General features: G+C 35.9%; 2 protein-coding genes across 2 annotated transcripts; one reads left to right on the top strand and one right to left on the bottom strand.

The window, feature by feature from the left end:
* The first annotated feature begins 731 nt into the window (after nt 1-731).
* Nucleotides 732-7,374, top strand: LOC146934994 (putative glucuronosyltransferase GUT1). Its single transcript, XM_085750218.1, has 8 exons — nt 732-1,217; nt 1,918-2,064; nt 2,165-2,229; nt 2,400-2,469; nt 5,742-5,960; nt 6,539-6,682; nt 6,769-6,904; nt 6,993-7,374. Exons 1-8 carry the CDS (start codon nt 894-896, stop codon nt 7,220-7,222), a joined length of 1,335 nt encoding a protein of 444 aa, XP_085606344.1. The 5' UTR covers nt 732-893; the 3' UTR covers nt 7,223-7,374.
* A 901-nt stretch (nt 7,375-8,275) lies between these two features.
* On the bottom strand, nt 8,276-14,680 carry LOC146934993 (uncharacterized). The gene is made up of 4 exons (XM_085757571.1): nt 14,581-14,680; nt 13,154-13,230; nt 8,645-8,905; nt 8,276-8,509 (listed from the first exon to the last, which is right to left on the bottom strand). Exons 1-4 carry the CDS (start codon nt 14,678-14,680, stop codon nt 8,276-8,278), a joined length of 672 nt encoding a protein of 223 aa, XP_085613697.1.
* Nucleotides 14,681-20,827: the final 6,147 nt, after the last annotated feature.

The following is a 20,827-nucleotide window of genomic DNA, read 5'->3' as shown; positions in this document are numbered from 1 at the left end:
TAGATAAATACATCATAATATAATATATGAGTAAAGATTTTCAGATTAACCTGAATATTATGTTTAATAATAAGTTATAGATTTTGGGGGTACCTGAAATTGGGGATGATATGCCGATGATAGTAGATCATTTCTTAACAAATAAACCCATTTTTCTCAAATTTAAATAGAGGGGACATTATATATGAAAGAATAATAATCTTCTTGCTTATGGAAATTAGTTGAGAGTCAACCTTGCGGATTTAAAAATTCCAACTAATCATATGAATGCATATAGACATACTTCATCGCTAACTTATTTGAGTACCTTTTAATGGTTCACATATTGTATATCAAAGTATTTGCTGAAGTATTCGCCGATGATAGTTAGTTAAGAAAAGGCATTTGTATATCCTCAATTTTTTGTCGTAGCTATTTTTTAAGTCGAGTTCTCCCCTCGATTTTTTGTCCTAGCTATCTTCTATGTTATCCTATTTACTCCCTCCGTCTCATATTACTTGACCTAGTTGACTCTGTCACGTATGCCAATGCACAATTTTAAACTTAAATTTCTTTAATAATCTAGTAGAAAAAATTACAAAAATTTGATATTTTGAAAATATTAATCGAGACGAATCTAACAACATCTTATATGCTATATTTTGTTTTTATATATTAGTAGAAAAATAGAGTCAAAGCATGTTACATGAATAGTGCAAACATTCTAAATAGATCAAGTAATATGAGACAGAGGGAGTAATAATTTAAATCAGTCTAATTCTAAGATTAATATTTGCAGCTGCGCGTATGTTTTTTAAAAAATAAATATAGAGGAAGTAAACATTGTAAACAAATGCGTATGCATCTTTTTTACACCGCACCACTACATTCTTTCTTCTTCGTTCTCGAATCTAATGTGGAGTTCAAGCAGTAACAACAAATCAAGAACAATGCATCAGCATCAACCGCTATGCACACGCACGCACCAGATCGGCGCCTTAATCTTAGTTGCCGCTACATTCTTCTTCACTAGACTCTTAAACGCGCCTTGTAGCTTCTCATCCGGTGTGTCGCAGGGGAAGTTTGTTGGTGTTCACCGGTTACCGGAATCTGAAGAATTAACGGTCAAGATCTACGTTTATGAGGAGAATGAGATTGATGGATTGAAGGAGCTTTTGAAAGGGAGAGATGGGAAGATTACGCCGGAGGCTTGCTTGAAAGGACAGTGGGGTAGTCAGGTAATTTCACTATACCTGCCTTTTATAACTTGAGTGTCGCACCGGATATACAAAGCACTGACACAGACACCGGACACACTCTGACACGTAGATAGAGATATTAGTAATTATTAGTGAAAATGGAAGTAATTGAATGTTATTGCATTTGTGTCTGTGTCCGTGTGTCCGGACACTGGACACATCTTAGACATGACACTGACGTGTAGACACTGGTAATAATTTTTAAAAATAGAAGTGATAAGTGATTGAATGAAACAACATGTGTTGGACACCAAACACAACTTTAATCTAAAGTGTCATGTGTTGCATTGCGGCCCTTGATGCTGCGAAAAATCACGGTCAAATGCAGGTGATGCAACCTGAATTTGATGTAATCTTAATTGTGGTTGGCGTTAAGTTTGATTGATGTCGTGTCAGTGTTGAACATTGACAACATTGGACATGCCTAGATACAACACTGACATGTAGATACTTTACTGTCACATTGTCAGACACTTGACACACCTTTAATTTGAAGTGTCGGTTTCTATATGGGTTGCAACCCTTGATATTGCGGAAAATTTCAGTCAGAGGTGGACGGTGGTTGATACAACCTGAATTTGATGTAGCATTAATTTTGGTCGGAGTTGTGGAGACATTAAAACCTTCATGTTGTATTTTGGGATCGTTTTTGAAATTTTGCTAGTTACTATTTATGTAGGTAAAAATACACAAGTTACTTTTAGAATCAAGATACAGGACGAGAAACAAGGAGGAAGCGGATTTGTTCTTTGTTCCATCGTATGTTAAATGTGCTCGTATGATGGGTGGACTTAACGACAAAGAAATTAATCACACATACGTTAAAGTAAGAAACTCTTTCGGTACTTAAATTGAAATTGCGGTGCTTATGTTTTAAATGAATTTTAGGAATTATTTAGCTGAAATTCTGTTTATGTGGTGATTAGGTTATTAGCCAAATGCCGTATTTTCGGTTATCTGGAGGCAGGAATCATATATTTGTTTTCCCAAGGTAATAATGCTGGTTATGAATTTATTTTTTTGAATTGTGAATAGCATGTGGCAATTGTGTTTTATATAGGTTAATACAGATATGAATTTTCATGTTAGTTTTTTGTTTTGTTTTTGGATTTAGACATTGTTAGGGTTTCCTGTTAGTTCATACACATGCTTTGTTTTCAGTGGAGCTGGAGCTCACTTGTTCAAGTCTTGGGCAACATATATAAATCGCTCCATTATTCTTACCCCTGAGGTGAACTTTAATTTTCCTCGTAGTTTTCTACTTTTTATCAAAGGTTTTAAATTATGGCTGCTTGCTCGATAAAATCACCGAAAATGTGGCTAGTTAGGTTGCAATTGTAGTTGTGAAGATCAGAAATCTAGGTGTTTTGGTCGCAGTTGTAGTCGTGAACCATAATTTAAAATGTTGGTTTTCTATGTTTACCAGAAACACTGAAATGGCAGTTGTAAACCAAACTGGTTTGGTGTAATTTCCTTTTTTTGACTTGTGTCTTTAATCATTTAGTAGATGGAATAATGAAAAGTTTGAAACAAGCTGAGGAATAAAGTACCAAATGTAATGTATGTGAAACGACACAGATGTAACAATGAGGCAGTACTTAAATGTATCTTAGCCTTCATTTTCATAATGTTGATTTTCATTTGGATTTGTCCTTTCTTTTCATTGAACTAGGGAAAAAGTTTAAAGTTTACATGAACTGAGTATTGAGTACCCGGCCTTTGATTAAATGAATTTAACATTTCTGTCTTGGTCATGAACGTGCAAGTCCTGAAGAGTTTTGTTCTATAATGTTGCATTTTAATTTTGTTAGCAATGTTATATTTGTAAATAATAAGCTTTGGAATAATCAAGAAGTAAAATTTGAATTTCACCCTCTTTAGTTTGTCGGTATGTTAGGGTCAGGCCTTAATTAGGAAATATCACCTCAAGATGGGCCAAGGAATCAAGTTGACAAGCCTTGTTAGGAATTAGTATTTAGTTAAGGGCCTTGTAAGGAAATATGGTGGAATAGTTGATTAGGTAGGCTTTTATTATCAATGGCAGAGAAGCTAGAGTGAGTTAGATGGTTGGTAAGTTCATTTTAGGTGGTAAGTCAGGTTTTCTCATTCCTAGGGAAGACACGGTTGTTTTTCATCACTATATTCTGAACTACGTGGTTTCCAGTATTAGAGCTCCCCAAATACTTTCAAGAAAGGAGAAGCAAATACTTTACGAATTGTTGAGAATGCTGGCACGCTTAAGTTTGTGTTCAAGGAGGAACATGTGGGGATTCTTGAATTTGAAGGAGATCTTTCTTAGGGAGGATGATGGGGGATTAGCAATCATTGCAGACTACAGTTACCCTATCATAGATCATTGACAGTTGGTGGAATACTATCCCAAGGTTCCAGACAGCTTGCATGCCTTATCTAAAGATTCAGCGAAGGGGTCAACAAGATCAACAGACAGGGGACTGATCTTTCTATGGTTTCTGGAGAGAAGGGGGTCAAAAGGGTGGAACATCATCCACAACATTTTTGGGCATGCAAATTATAAATTTTTTGTATTGAATGCTGGCCTCAAGCTGTGTAATGCTGTTACACTATTCAGGCCTCAAGCTGTTTCTGGACTGAAAATCGGATACAGGGTATTATTTCACTGGGAATAGTCCCTGCAGGATACACTTTGATATATGAGAATAGTCAGGGGAAGACTTCGTTCATTATTCAACCAGGAAGGTCTTGCTTGGTAGATTTAAGTTCAGCTCCATATTAATAACCAACTTATGTTAATATTTGAGATATTTGACACAGAAATGGATTAATTCTTTATCAAAATCGAGAGGTTAAAGGCTGGGCAACAACATCAACCTATAATTAACTCAACTGCTCAACAGATTATGTCACTCCAGCTGCAATGGGGCTCTGGTGGAAGTTATTTCTGCGTTTAGGATACTTACCTTACTGCACAGCAAGCATTGACTTGACACTTCAAGCATAGATTGGTCATTACACTTCGAGCAACGGGATTCAGGTGGGAGTTCTATGGTCGTGCCAGTTTCAGATTTTTGTGAAAAACCTATACGCAACAAAGCAGTTCTGGTCATCTGGCTGGAGCTACAAGATTGTACTGTTAGAGACAGGTCCCAATTAGGAAAGCTTACATCAAATAGGCAAAGAATCAAGTGGGTGAGGCCATATAAGTTAGGATTTGTTAGTGAGTTAAGAGCAGGCCTTGTTAGGAAAGATATTAGGACAGTACATTAGTTAGGCATTTATAAATGGAGGCAGAGAAACTAGAGGTCTGTGGGTTAGTTAATTTTGAGTTGGAGAAACCAGGCTCTTGAATGCTTGGGCCAGACACCATTGTGTCTCATTCTTGCTCTTTTTTTCACCTCGAATACCCATTGATCCTGAGATGGAGAAGGATGCACCAAAATTTCCTTATTCTCTTTCTCATCATGTCTATATTCTGACCGATCTACCGGTATAGTACGATCCATGAGCCAACAGTTGATTTTGGTTGTATAATGCATCCTTAGAAATTTCTCACATTTCCCTCTTACTTTTTACCTGCTGCATTGTTGCATAATAACACGATCCTCTGTACTTGTGGAGGCACTATTAATGTTGTTTGTTTGAGAATAGAAAGAAAATGAGAGAAAGAACCGTCTGATTTTAAACTGTATTTCTTAGTATGAGTTATGAAAGAACACCCTTATATATAATACAAGAGTCTTAGAGACTCTGAAGCTTAAGCTATAACTTGCTCCTAACAGAATAAAAGCAATTATCCGGTACAACCTAGACCACATAAGCCCTAGTGATAAACAGAACAGAAGTAGTAATCAAGTACAACTGACTCTTATGCATTGCTTAAATAATTGACCTCTGTACTAAATAAACTAGAGACACTTTAATAGTAGAAAGTGACTTTTATTGATGGCAGAAGCGTTTACAACAAATAGAATTATACACACTATAGATAATGTAGAATTCCCACATAAACTAAGAAAATAGATATTATACACAATTACTATCCAAGAAATTCGAGAGTCTTGGTCTCTCCCCTCCCAAAACCATTAAAAAAATATCTCATAAATCAATTTCTCCTTTCATTTCCCTATTTATTCGTAAAATTGAACAAAACTGACATAATAACTGCCATAATATGAAGTCTTACATGTTCTTGGCTAAATTATACTTTTAGTCCCTTATCTTTATTTTAATTTTCAATTTGTCCCTCTTTTATTATACCTTTGAAAAATAAGAGACTATTTTGGAACAAAAATGAAGAGAGATCAAATTGAAACCTAAAATAAAGATAAGGGATCAAAAGTACAATTTACTCTTTATTCTTTTATTCCTCCAAACCTACCCTTCATATTTTTTAGTTGAAAGCCTCTATATTCTCATATCTTCAACTATTAGGGCTTGAGTTTCCTAAACATAATGGTTAAATACTTGAAGTTGGCATGAAATGTTATCTTCTCTTAAAGTTTTTTCTTTGGCAAATCAATGTAGGGGGATCGCACTGATAAGAGAGATACCAGTGCCTTTAATACATGGAAAGATATAATCGTTCCAGGTAATGTCGAAGATGGTATGACCAAGGCTGGGTCTCCCATGGTCCAGCCTTTGCCTCTGTCTAAGCGGAAGTACTTGGCAAATTATTTAGGACGTGCACAAGGAAAAGCCGGTCGTCTTCAGCTAATAGAGCTTTCCAAACAATTTCCAGATAAGGTATGTCATCTTTAATCGTGACTGGTTAGTTCTATGAGTAAAGTTTTCTTGTCGGCAAAATACTGTCTTTCAGGATTGTGTTTTAATTTGAGTTCTATTAAATGAAAAAATTTCCTGCATTCAGAATGTTATGCTAAAGCAAATGTGGTGGCTGATAGATAGTAATCTCCATTTACTTGGTCATAGTTTGGTTCAGGAGTGAAAATTGAACTGAACCAGAAACCAGTTTGGTCAAACCAAAATGTTTATGATACTCTCCCCTGAACCGAACTGAACCAAAACTTTGGATCAGTGGACCAGTTTTAAATATTCGAACCAAACTACTTTATGAAATGGTTTTCCGAATTGTTCTGAATTGATTTTCTGAGGGGGTTAAACTAGTTCAAAAACTGTTTTTATCAAGTAGCCTCTACAGCATATATCAATTAAAAGTCGACAAATCATATCACAATTTTTTTAACAGGAGAACTACACTTATCTTTTATTTGCTGTTCGGAATATTGTGCTTGTTCAAGCTAGGATTATTCTTCACGATCATACAATTTTTTTTATGAAACATATATTGATGGTTTAAACAGTTGGAATGTCCAGATTTGAAATTCAGTGGAGGGGAAAAGCTGGGAAGGAAGGATTATTTTGAACACTTGCGCAATTCCAAGTTTTGCCTCGCCCCACGAGGGGAGTCATCTTGGACCCTTCGATTTTACGAGTCTTTTTTTGTGGTATGTTTATTGCCTCCTTCTTTACTCTTCTCCCTAAAGACTGGAAACCGATTGCAGTTATATAACCATATATTTCCATTTTTAAGGAATGTGTTCCAGTTATATTATCAGATCAAATAGAACTGCCATTCCAGAATGTCATCGATTACAGTCAGATATCAATAAAGTGGCCATCCAGTCGAATAGGTCCCGAACTATTGCAGTATTTGGAATCCATTCCAGGTCAAAGTGCTCTTCCATTTACCTTTTCCACACATCATATCCCTTTTTCCCATCTTAGTTTTGAATGTAAATTATTTTATTTGTGCAGATAAAGACATAGAGGCAATAATAGCTCGCGGTCGACAAGTTAGGTGCATGTGGGTCTATGCTTCAGAATCAGAACCTTGTTCAGCAATGCGTGGAATCATGTGGGAACTGCAGAGGAAAGTAAGGCAATTTCACCAATCAGCTGAAACATTTTGGTTGCACAATGGATCATTTGTAAACAGAAACTTGGTCGAATTTTCTAAATGGAAACTCCCTGTACCTTTGCCTTGATAAGCTTGGCATATAGCTTTTCTTGTATAAAGTATTTTATTTTGTTACTATTATTCAACTCTTGATTCTTTACTAGCATGTTAGTTCATCATTGTCCTCTAGTATTCTATCTATATAGTATATATAAAACAAAAGAACTTTTCATTGATTAATACGCATGTCATAATTAATATTTGTTTGTTTTCCTCTGCTGAATAATTTTCTCCAACATGTTGCTCTAAGTGAAAGTTTAACTTCTCTTGCCTGTTGGCAAGGATATTATAGACTATTGAACACCACCACCAAGTACCAACTAAATCACCCACTTTCTCTACCTCTTTTTATTATATTTATTATTATTTTTACATTTAAAAACTGGTTATTATGTCAGTGTACAGTGTTCTTACTGTGTACTATTTTTCATTTTAACATATTACGATTATTTCCTCTTCATGACTCATTTATATGTTTGCTTTAGTAAGTTACATTGTATAAAGATTCAAACTGAGCTTTTACAGTCATAATTTGTGATTGCAATATTAGTTAAGGTGAAATGAAAGAGCATGAACATAATTTTAGCTAAGGTGATTTGTTTTGGGGCCAATCTGATTTTGTCCTTGTATTTTTCCGTTCTTGTTGAACATGTATCACACCGGCTTTAAGGTTGGGTTCGGGTCTAAATAATTGGCTTGACCTAAGTTAGGGTCAGGTTTTGGGTTCTGGTCTAACCTAATTCGTCCCTTGTACACCCCTATCTAAAAGGTTTTATATATTTGACTAGTTTGTCCCTGTGTGTGCAGTTGCTTAACATTTTCTTTGGATGAAGAAAGAGATAAATTGAACAGAGATTAGGTGTGATTTGGTCCTACACTATAAATATACAAAAGTCTGTAAATACCAGGTTTTATACTTTTGAGTTTTATCTTTATTTTTTTTAAGAGGCTAAAATGAAATATATTACCAAATCAAAGCGTCCTTCCTAGCACAAGGTGTGCAAAGGAAGAAACAGCAAGGTCTTACACAATAATTACACAAAAGTCTGTAATTAACAAGAAACAAGAAAGAAAATAACTATTAGCCTATGTCCAGCATGGTGAACGGGCTAAGCCACCAACCATGATAATTGAAGGGAAGAGAAGCAAATTTCGCCTTCAACCACATAAAAGTAAGCAGCTTAATCTTATCAGTCACCTGATTTACTGAGCAAGCTTTGTCTGTGAATATTATGTTATTTCTTTCCAAATTTCCCAAACAGTCGCAAACCATATAACCTGTAAAATCGACTGACGAGTCTTTCCTGTACCACCACTGTAACAAAATTGAATGAAATGATCGGACATAAGTTGTGGGACAGCCGCATAGATGCCTAACCATCTGTAAACTAAATGCCAGACAGACCCAAAAAAAATTACAGTGTAATAACAGATGTGCCGACAATTCTACCGAACCATACCCCGCCACACACTCTAAAGAATTATGATCAAGAACACCGCGACGAGAAAGATTGTCCTTTGTGGGCAACCTGTCTCGAAACAACCGCCAAGCAAACATCACAACTTTCAAAGGAACGTCCTTATGCCAAAGAGATGAAACTGGCACCGAAGTAGCAAGAGTAGGTTGCACCATTAGATAATTGTAATCACTACGAACAGAAAAAGTTTGAGATGTTTCCACAGTCCAAAGCCATTTGTCATCCTTGTTAACCTGTAAAGACACATTCTTAAAAATCCATTTTTCTTTTTTGTTTTTGAGCTTTCTTTGATTTTGTTTTTGAGATGAAGGCCAATTCATCTTAATTTTCAAAATTAGGGTCATCTTCATGTCTCGATCTTCTGATTCGATAACATATTTCAGTTGAATCGTAAGTTTCTTTTGATGATGATCTATAACCTTTTTGAACGGATGTCAATGTTGTGGCTTTGGTTTGATTTGATCTATAAGTGTTTGCTCATGAATAAATATGAGAGTGAATTAGACCAAACTAGACTTTTCATAAATGGTAATAATTTATTCAAAAAATTCAAGTTAGAGTCTCACATGTTATCTATCATAACTGTATAAGCTTTTTTATCGTACAATTCATACATTTTTTAATGGTTGGTATAACATGTTTGTTTATTTTAAAGCTTCAATTCATATTAACACGAAATATATTTTAGTGCTAAATATTACGAAATGTAATCCACACGAAAGGCAAGAATGCATAACTGTATTATTTAAAAAGGACAAAACCATAATTTGCCTCTTTGACACAAATCATGTGGGATGTTAGTGTAAAGATCCAATGGATACAAATCATTTCGTGTTTCTTCGTTAAGACATTCGTAAAAACAAACACCACACTTAAAAATGTAACCTGACATATCTTCTTAAAAAAATAAAAAAAAAGTAACCTAGCATATCATTGAATTGTCTAACAAATACACTAATGATATTAAGTTTTATTTTGTAATAACAATTAAAAAAACTATTTCTCTTCAAGGTTTATAATCCTACAAATTTTATTGCACATGAATTCAACATGATAAACATGATACTTATTTTGGTGTATGTAAAAACCTTCCTATTTTTGTTCACAGACCCCACCCAGGTGAAGAAAACTACCGACTGCAGCTGAAAAGTGTACTTGTCAGTTAGGGTTAAAAAGGACAAAAATATTTAGAAAGAAACAAATTTTTGGTATCATATTTCGTGGAACCTTCATATTTACACTTTTTATTTGGCAAATTACACAAATTTCTAATGGAATATTAACCTTATTCTTAAACAAAGGATCCACCATGTGTGTGTTGATCCACTTCATTACATAAACGATGGTGTAAAAATATGAACATAAAGACTTGAACATGATATCGATATTACTTCCCTTATATGGTTTTGGGAAATGCCAAATTTTGCCATTAGATGGAAACCAAATTAACAAATGATGATCATCATCATATTCAAGATATGAATCTAAATTGTTCAACGGTAAAGTGGATTTCTGAATTCAATTTTTGGACTGTCTAAGAAACACCATTGAAAATTAATATTTGGTCTGAATATATTACCGTAGGAAAATTCCATCAGAAATACTAAGTTTACTAATAAGCTGGATCCTTTGGTAAAAAACATTAAAATTAGCTCTTCCTACAAGACATTAATATTTTAGTATCTAAGAATGATAAAGCCATTTAACAATATCTATACATTGCAGATTCGCATAACTTTGCTATTGATTAGTTATGTCCCAATATAAGATGATTATATCTCTGTGAGCATAACTCAGTTGGCAGGGACATGCATTATTATATGCAGGGATTTGTCTTCGGCATTGCATACGCCTAATTAGTTAATTAATATACCTCCCACACACGCACCTTCTCAGTTTTTTTTTTTTTGTTTTGTGGTGTTCAGTGTTTGAACCCTGTACCTTGCATATATTATGCATTGTCCTTCTCAGTTTACATTTACGTGTGGATGTTATTTTTTATTTATCGTAGAAAATAATAAATCTCCCACCACCTCCACGTCTATGCGCAAAAATATGTATGTCTTGATAGATAAATCGGTGCTTTTATTTATTCTTTCCGGTGATAACTACAAATTCTCAATTAATCAAAAATATAAAAAAAAAAACTACAAATTCTCAAAGTTACCATTTGAATATTTTTTAGATGAAAATTACCTTTTGATGATTATATAAGAATAGTTTAGTGCATGTTTGATATCATAGACAGTGACAGTGACAGTGACAAATACAATGATAGTGGCAATGATAGTGATGATTATGATAAGCTCCAAAATGCTAGTACAAATAATGACTCTTATTCAAAATGACTGATTATACATTTAAAATAATACAAATTGCTAAGTAATTATGGATAAACGTAATGGGAACATTTTAAAAATATTTTAGTTCCCATTGGCAACTAGACTAACTTATTACTCATTTTGGTGACTCCATAGCGGGAATTTTGATGCGGATTAAAATTTTCACCTTCATATTAAAATCAAAATGTTCCCAAAATCAATAGTGAAGTGCCTAATAATTGGCAGACTTATGACCAGAGCATTAGCTCTGGGAAGGGCTAATGCTCTATTCTCTGACCATTAATATTATGAGATTATTCTCAACCTATAACTTATTTTACTTTTCATGTGAAGAGATCATTTCTTCACATCAGCATTAGCTTTCTGTATATTAGCAACATTAATTTTAGTTTCCATCTTTTTGGCTTATTGCCTTTATTATAATCCCTCAATTAAAATAATACCCTCTTTACTAAAATTGGACAATCAATGCAACAATCTATAATACTATGAGGTGTATAGAAATTGAAATTGGGCAAAATATATTTAAAAATAGCAAATAAGTTATAGGTTGTACAATTTGGTTGTTCACATATCATTCTTCATATTTTATTTAAAAATAGCAAATAAGTTATAGGTTGTACAATTTGGTTGTTCACATATCATTCTTCATATTTTTAGGAAAATGCTTTTTTTTTTTTTAAGGAAAGGAAAATGCTACCATGTATACTTAGTCACATGATATGTCATTGGGGCACATGTTAAAGTACTAAAATAATTTTTTTTATTGAAAAATATGTCAATTTATTTCACAAAAGATTGAAATTTAATTTTTTTAATAAATATTTGCTTTTTATATAAGCCTATATTTTTAACATGGTTTTGACATTGAATGCTCATCAACATTGACTCAACTATGTCAATCTATTATTGGAGATTGTATTAATTTTAATGTTTTTTTTTTCATAGTTTAAGTTTCATGCATGTTAGACTAACGAAAATAAAACTATCATGATAAAGGAAGGTACGTCAAGGAACATAAGAGTCTTATAATATGTCAGTATCAATTAAAAAGCCTTATGAATACTAATGATTTAGCATAACAACAATAAGGAGATACCCACGCTTCTCAATTTCAGCCTGAAGTGTTTTGAGTAATTCATCTCTTATTAGCTTAAGTGGGAAAATTGGAATTACTAATAAAAATATGTTGTGGTTTGAAGCATGGGATTACGTTGAAAGTTTGGTTTCGACTCATTGAAAGTGAGTTTCCCTTCCACATATTACTTGTTTGAATTTATGTTCATTTAAAATCCTTTTCAGTTTGTTAATGTTTTGCCTTGCTTTATCATTATTTAACTGTTGGCTTCTTGTAGGATTTTGGTGAGGAAACATGACGCGTACAATGTTGTTTGCGGCAAAAACTCAATGAATTTTGATTGTATCTGGAGTATCTCCCTAGGGGTTTTGATTGTTTAGTATGAATTTGATTTTCTTGTTACTATTACTCCAATTTAGTTACATACCTATGTTCTGCTATGGTATCACTGCAGTGAATTAATAATTTGAAGTGGAAACTTGGCTGGTTTCATTGACTTTTATTTGTTTTACATTAACAATAATTCTTGCATTGCTTGTGATAATTTGGTCCGAGTACAGCAGATGTGTTATAAAGAGATCTATCTCGTGTTTGATACATTGAAATATTACAACTGTTGACCAGTGATATGGAAATTAGTTTAGGCTCATACTTGGAATTGTTATCAGTTTATAATAATAGATTGTATGAATATTTGGTTTGTGATTGGTTTGCTCTATGAATGGCAAAGCTGTATGTTTGTCCATTCCTTTTAGGACATGATTTCGATTAAAACACGACATTCTCATTTATCAATTTATTATGTGTTAAGAAAATCCTTAATGCAAATACTTATAATTAATGGATCTCATAATATTTTAAAGTAACATGTATGGGTATTAAGGACTTCAAAGATACGTTTATCATGACTCCATAGAAACAATGTGACGATTGTTTCTTATTGCATCACCCTTCTGTGCATTATGAACTTATTTGAATGACCATAAATTTATATCAACTTGCTAGTAATATTTTTTATAGGGGGTAATTACGGGATATAATTTGTGTTTCAGAAAAGATACCGGACCAGGTAATCTGATTACTAAGGATTCAACATTCCTTGTCTGGGGCACACCCCCAGCAGGAGAATCATGAAACACTGGCACAATCACACAAACATCACTGGCAATCAAGTGTTTGCTATCCATTAGGCTTTGCATGTCACCTTGCACCACACAACAACCCATAGGATTTTGAAGACATTCTGAACAAGAAGCATGATCGTGATTAAACAAAGAAGCTTGGTAAAGTTTGACATGTAGCGGCACCAAAGGAGTAGCAACATTACGGACATCTAAAGTGGGAGCTTCTCGAGGAACACGAACTCCTTCGAAAGCCTCGATCATGTTAACGACGGCATGGTTTGGAAGTGGATTGTCAAGAACATGAGGAACGCTATTTTCAAAAGTCAACCATCCTCTGTCTATCAGATCCTTTACAACGTACTTCAGAGCATAGCAACCTTCCACATCCTGGCCTTGAGCGCCCTGATGGAAATCACAAGTGAGATCCTGCCGGAACCTGGGAGGCAATGGCGTAGGCGGAGGCTTGCCTGGTCTGGTGACGCAGTGACCTTTAGCGAGTAGAGTTGGGAGCAGATCAGCATACCACATTGGTATTGGTGGAAAATAAGTCTTGGGCCGAGGACCTTGTTGTTGCTGTTGAGCAGGAGGCTGCTGTTGTACCTGCTGAGCAATGGCATTAACGGGCACTGGTGGTTGACCCGGTGGCAGAGGATATTGCTGGTAGAATGGTGGGAAGAAAGGATGTTGAGAATACTGCATATATTGGTAGGGCAGAGGTAACTGAGCAGCAGCTGTAGCCTGGTTACCAGATACCATCCATACTTCGGATTCTTTCTTCTTATGGTGGCCATTACCATACTTCTTTGGCGCGCTAGCTGAGGACTCACCTTTTTCAAGAACAATGATACCTTCTCTGACAGCCTCCTCTAGACGAGTTGCCATAGTAACCATGTCGGAGAAATTATTTGGTGCAGAGACTATCATCCTTTCAACATACTCCTTCTTCAAAGTCTTCAGGAACGTCTGTGTCAGTTCTTCCTTATCAACCCAAGGAGAAACACGGGCAGCTGCCCCTCTCCATCTCTGAGCATATTCACAGAAGGTTTCATCTGACTTTTGAGACAAAGACTTAAGAGAATCTCTATTCGGCTTCAAGCGGGTGTTAAACTCATAATGATTTTCAAAAGCAACAGCGAGTTCCTCAAAAGTATGGATATTATCTTTGCTCAAACCAGTGTACCAGTCTGCTGCATCTTCCATCAGGCTATCCTGGAAGCAGTGGATCATCAACGCATCATTATCTGCGTAGTTGGCCATCTTTCGGACGTACCGAATGACATGGCTATGTGGACAAGAAGATCCATTGTATTTTTCAAAATCTAGCACTTTGAACTTCTTAGGAACCTCAAATCGGGATACCATACATAGATCATGAGCCTTAGCAGAAACACCGTTCCCACGGCTAGCTTTGACCTCGCGGAGTTCTCCAACTAGCTTTCTTAACTGTTCTCTCATAGCCTCCATTATAGGGTCCTGTCCACGCGGAGTGTCAACATCGATTACCTGTTGCACAGTGTGTACAACAGGATCGGTAACAACAGTAGTCACTTGAGGCATAGAGGTAGATGTAGAAGCAAAAGTTGTCACAGGAATCTGTCCTTGATTGCCAATACCAGAAATACCAGCCGCAGTATTAGGAGCATAGAAAGCTGAGAGTCCATAAGGGCGGCCATTGGGCATAACAAACCGAGCATCAGAAGCCACAGTGGATAATGGGATGGATGGAATCATTTCAGTAGAAGCTGGAACAGATGTGGCTGGTTGTTCTTGTGCAGCCATCAGAGTAGACATAGCGTCATGAGCCTTAGCCAAGTCTTCTTTCATAGCAGCCAATTCGGCACGGAGCTGAGCATTTTCTTCTTCAAAGTTAGCCATGTTTCTTCTCTTGTACAATCTTGTTTGACGAACTCTATCTGGTTGGTGAATCTTGTGTGCACGAGTCACTTTTCAGACTGCGGCGGAAAAACCAGGAGGCAATGAGCACGAGGGAAGTCTTTTGTGACCAATGAATGCATGAGATGTGTAAATGCATATGCAAAAAGACTCTTTTTGTGTTATCGAAGGGTTTTAGAAAAATTAGAAATTTGTAAACATTACTAAACAAACTGAAACATTCAAACATCACAAGGTCTTACAAGATAACTCCCTTTGAAATACTAAGCCAAGGGATAAACTTTGAAATGTAAAACAACAATAACAACTGTAAATAACAACAGGAAACAGAAATCCTCAAGCATAGGAAGTGGAAGTATCATCCTCGGACTCATTCTCAGACTCATAAATGCAGTATCGGGCATAGAAGTTACGGGCACCCCTAGCTCTCTTGGAATCTCTCATAAGCAACTTATCCTTTTCTTCAATTTCTTCCCTAGCTTTAGCCAACTCCCTCTTCAATGTTAAAACCTCATGAGTCTTCTGCTCATCTTTTCCATCCAAAGTCATGATCAAATTCTCAGCCTCATAGTATCTAGCCTTCCACTGATGCTTCTTGTTGGAACAAAATGTGTTTAACAATGAACCTCAAAGAGTTTTGATGATAACAAGGTATTAAAAATTGTAAATTGGACTAGCTAATATTTGTTCAAGTGTACAGGACCACAGTTAAAAAGTTACATCATTAATTGGTTCTGAATGAGCAAATAAAGAGCAAAAGAAAATGAAGCTTAGACGATTCTGAAGGCAATACGCTCCTGAAAGTTGAAAGCGCTCCTGAAGTCAAGCTGCTCCTGAAGATAGTAAAAGCGCTCCTGAAGAAATAGTGCTCCTGAAGAATAGTGTTCCTGAAGACAAGAGGTCCAGAAGCCACATTATCAGAAGCTGCATCATCAAAAGCTGCATCATCAGAAGCTGAAGAAGCTGCATCATCAGAAGCTGCATCATCAGAAGCTGCCTCATCAGAAGTCATTTCACCAGAAGCTGAAGATCAACTGGATTTGCAGAAGATTCAAAGATTGAAGAATCTACATTGCAAAAGCTGTCTATTGGACTCGAAAACACAGCAGAAAATTAGTGGAACATTGCAACGGTCATTTCAAAGGTGTTTGAAGGCATGTGCTTGCAATTTAGACGAAAGCGTTGACATTGTACTATTGTACGAACTGTACAACCACCTTCTCCACTACTCTGTTTTGTGTCCACGCTACAAGACAAGAAAACAGCTTCAGAATACGGCTTCGCCTGCAAAGATGTTCCTTTGGATAAGGAATGGATTTCAAATTTGTTCTTCATAGGACAACAACCAAATCAGGCAAAATATCATTGGTGAAAGATCAAGCTTCAACAACGACTCTTTGGTGTGCTGGCAATTTCACAACGTCTCTTTCACACCTATATATAAATGAGTGAAGACTTAGAGTTTTGGTAATGCAAGAACGCTGAACGAAAGACTCACAACATTTTTACAAGTGGCAAACCTCTGCTGAAATTGTTCTGCATTCACTTAGAATTTCTGTGTCTCAAAGTCATATCTTAGAAATTCTTAATTCCATTGAGTCTGTATCTGATTTATATTGTGAGCACCTCTGATTGTATATCAAGTGTTAAACCTTAAACAATTTTCTGTGTAATTTTGTTTAGTTAGGAAGTCTCTTGCAGTTGTGCTTGAGCAGGAAGTCTCTTGATTGTGTTCTTGAGCAAAGGAAGTCTCTAGCTTGTGTGCTTGAGCAAAGGAAGTCTCTTGCTTGTGTGCTTGAGCAATTGCAATCAGATATTACTCTTAGTGAAATCTCCTTGGAAGTGCAAGGGGGACTGGACTACTTTCGGATTGTGGAAGGAACCAGTATAATTGCTTTGTGTCGTTCTTCTTCTCTCTCTGTTTTATTCCGCTGCATTTAGATTCTAATCATCACTTCAGAAGCTGTCTCACTTAGCTTCTGATCAGTGTGTTCAGTTTTTAGGAGAAACGAAGAATTTTTCAAAACACAATTCAACCCCCCTTCTTGTGTTTTTCTCACCTTCAATTGGTATCTAGAGCCTTGGTCTGTTGTGTAACACTTAACCGTGCAACAGTCAAAGATCTGAGAAAAACATGTCTACTCCTCCTCCTACTGGTTCTGGTGATACTATTTATATAAATGTCTCACATGATTATAGTGATAGTAAGAAATCCAGTGTTGGGAAGATTCCAAAATTCAATGGAGATGCTGAAGAATTCTCTTGGTGGAAGACCAACTTTTACAGTTACATCATGAGCCTAGATGAAGAATTATGGGATATTCTGGAAGATGGTGTTGGTGATTTGGTCCTTGATGAAGAAGGAGCTGATGTGGATAGAAAGAAACGTACTCCAGAACTGAGGAAACTCTACAAGAAGCATCATATTATCAGAGGAGCCCTTGTGACTGCCATACCCAAAGCAGAATACATGAAGATGAGTGACAAATCCACTGCGAAAGGGTTACAAATATTATGATGGAGCGAGGACCTTATAGATAAATAAGGTTTATTAGAAATATTGTGATTAGTTTAATAATAAGTTGGTATTATTTAGTCACCAAATTAGTTGAGAGTCAACCTTGCGGATTTAAAAATTCCAACTAATCATATGAATGCATATAGGCTAAAAGTTAGTGATTATTTTAAGAAATAAAAAAATTTAAATATGGGACCTAATAGTTGCACAAATATCTATATTAAAAGGGAATTGTCTTTTTATGATTGCCAACGAGATCATAAAAAAATAAAAATTCCCCGGAGACCAGAGAAAATTGGACTACAGATTTAATATTCGAACATTTTAATAAGCCAATCTTCAGCTTCCAGGATGAGTTGTTACACACTCCAAGTGAGACAATTCCCTTTTAAACAATCCATTGTGGGTAACAATTGTTACCCACTAAAAGGTGAAAATTTTAATATTATTTGGAAATGGGGTCCCACCATTTCCAAATAATAAAAAACATAAATATATATTTTTAATTTAGTGCGTACTTTGTTCACTTAATTATGCACCTCCTTAGAGGTACACCCCGACTATATAAACACTATTAATGTGTGGGAACTGTATGATGTGGGACTTCCACTTTTTTCAATTCACACTACACTATTTTACAAGTAAGCTGTGATTCTGCTCTTCAAATGAGTTTACATCACACAAATCAAACAACTTTACAATTCTAGGGATCTAAGAGAAAAAAATGAAGGGTAAATATATATACCTACTAGAATCAGAGCAGTACTAAGAGAGTTTTCTGGTGCTTGACGAAATAATGAGTCTTCTTCAACAATCCAGTTCTTCTTTTTGAAAATGTCAATTGCCTTGTGGTTTTGTTTTGAATCTTCTTAATCTCAATATTCCCACGTCCCATCTCTTAGGACAAATAATAAGGAAGATTTAAAAACTTGCTTCCTTATGAAAAATAGATTATAAGAACTCATACGATTGTTTCTGAGCTCATCATAATTTCTGATTCAAACTTGTGGTAAATAATCTAAAGTAATTTAAAATATTGGTTGGGACCTTATAACCAATCAGGACAGTACATCAATTTTATGAATTCTAGGCTAAATGGATATTATAAGTTGAGAAAAGAGCTATACCCAATACAATCATAAAGAGGGTAAACTCTTCTTGCCAAAATTGAGATTGTATATTACTATGCAGCCACATAGGATATCTCAATTTTGGTTGTTGGTTGCCAAAGGTCCTTGCATGGAGCATCGCCCTCGCCCTCCATGCAAGGATGATCCCGCCTGCCAATGGGTTCTAGACGCCGACAAATGCATGGAGTCAACTAAATCATTTCGCCTCGTCCCAAGCCTCATGCTTGGGGGGCTTGTGGACCGGGGAAACCCAGGAAAGGACACACGCCTTTAGAATAGTGTAGCTAAGCATTCGCCTCATGACTAAAAACCACACACATCCAACTGTATCTAAGATCAAACCACTTCGCCTTGTCCTAAGACTCGTGCTTGGGGGGATTATGTGTAACACCAAGTTTTCCCAACATAAAAATTTCTTAAATAAAATCAGAGTTTAACATCTTTAACGGAATGTCACATTTCATAAAAATCTCAAATTGAATAAATAATAATTTATCCTTCAAAAAAATCATTCAACATAAGTATTTCTAAACTCTGCAGCAGAATTAGTTCAACATCATAAAAATAGTCTTTGGCACCAAGGCCTCATCATAAAAGTCTCATAAATAGTCTAAACATCATAATTTGTTCAATCCGACAACTTCTTTATAATTCTCATAAAAACAATACGTAAGGAATAGAAAGTAAAGACAATCCCCATCCTGTTACGTATCAGAGCACCTAAGACACACACCCTTGTGAGGAGTCCACTCACGACCGCACTAATCCAGGTTACCTGCACGTTACCAGCGTAAGGGCAACATTCAAACATGAGGGTGAAGGTGAGAAAAACACAAGAAGGGGGGTTGAATTGTGTTTTTGGAAAATTCTTCGTTTCTCCTAAAAACTGAACACACTGGTCAGAAGCTAAGTGAGACAGCTTCTGAAGTGGTAATCAGAATCTAAATGCAGCGGAATAAAATAGAAAGAGAAGAAGAACGACACAAAGCAATTATACTGGTTCCTTCCACAATCCGGAAGTAGTCCAGTCCCCCTTGCACTTCCAAGGAGATTTCACTAAGAGTAATATCTGATTACAATTACTCAAGCACACAAGCAAGAGACTTCCTTTGCTCAAGCACACAAGCAAGATACTTCCTTTGCTCAAGAACACAATCAAGAGACTTCCCTGCTCAAGCACAACTGCAAGAGACTTCTAACTAAACAAAATTACACAGAAAATTATTTAAGGTTGAACACTTGATATACAATCAGAGGTGCTCACAATACAAATCAGATACAGACTCAATAACTTAAGAATTTCTAAGATAAAACTTTGAGACACAGAAATTCTAAGTGAATGCAGAACAATTTCAGCAGAGGTTTGGCACTTGTAAAAATGTTGTGAGTCTTTCGTTCAGCATTGCAAATTTCTAAGTCTTCCCTCCTTTATATAGAGGTGTGAAAGAGACGTTGTGAAATTGCCAGCACATCAAAGAGTCGTTGTTGAAGCTTGATCTTTCACCAATGATCTTTTGCCTGATTTGGTTGTTGTCCTATGAAGAACCAATTTGAAATCCATTCCTTATTCAAAGGAACATCTATGCAGGCGAAGCCGTATTCTGGAGCTGTTTTCTTGTCTTGTAGCGTGGACACAAAACAGAGTAGTGGAGAAGGTGGTTGTACAGTTCGTACAAAGTAAAATGTCAACGCTTTCGTCCAAAATTCCAAGCACATGCCTTCAAACACCTTTGAAATGACCGTTGCAAAATTCCACTAATCTTTTGTTGTCCTTCGATGAATTTCGATCCATGAAACAACTCTTGAATCCTTGAATTTCTCAAATTCAATTGATCTTCAGCTTCTGGTGAAATGGTTTCTGATGAGGCAGCTTCTGATGATGCAGCTTCTGATGACGCAGCTTCTGATTATGTGGCTTCTGATAACGCTGCTTCTGATGATGTGGCTTCTGGACCTCTTGTCTTCAGGAGCACTATTCTTCAGGAGCACTATTCTTCAGAAGCACTATTCTAACTTCAGGAGCGGCTTCTCTTCAGGAGCACTTTTTCCCTTCAGTAGCAAGTTGCCTTC

Source organism: Medicago sativa, chromosome 3 (genome assembly GCF_051527215.1).
Source record: "Medicago sativa cultivar Bolivia chromosome 3, Bolivia_mono, whole genome shotgun sequence".
Classification (NCBI taxonomy): domain Eukaryota; kingdom Viridiplantae; phylum Streptophyta; class Magnoliopsida; order Fabales; family Fabaceae; genus Medicago; species Medicago sativa.
This window is presented reverse-complemented; position numbering and strand designations above follow the sequence as displayed.

Bases quoted from the DNA above. Each gene is read 5' to 3' on its own strand.
- LOC146934994 (XM_085750218.1), top strand. From the start codon at position 894: ATGTGGAGTTCAAGCAGTAACAACAAATCAAGAACAATGCATCAGCAT. The intron at 2,230-2,399 runs GTAATAATGCTG...CTTTGTTTTCAG, and splicing joins CATATATTTGTTTTCCCAAG to TGGAGCTGGAGCTCACTTGT. The intron at 5,961-6,538 runs GTATGTCATCTT...TGGTTTAAACAG, and splicing joins CCAAACAATTTCCAGATAAG to TTGGAATGTCCAGATTTGAA.
- LOC146934993 (XM_085757571.1), bottom strand. From the start codon at position 14,680: ATGGAGGCTATGAGAGAACAGTTAAGAAAGCTAGTTGGAGAACTCCGC. The intron at 13,231-14,580 runs GTATGGTATCCC...TGATTGTGCCAG, and splicing joins TGCTAAGGCTCATGATCTAT to TGTTTCATGATTCTCCTGCT. The intron at 8,906-13,153 runs GTATCTTTTCTG...GTGTCTTTACAG, and splicing joins TAATCAGATTACCTGGTCCG to GTTAACAAGGATGACAAATG.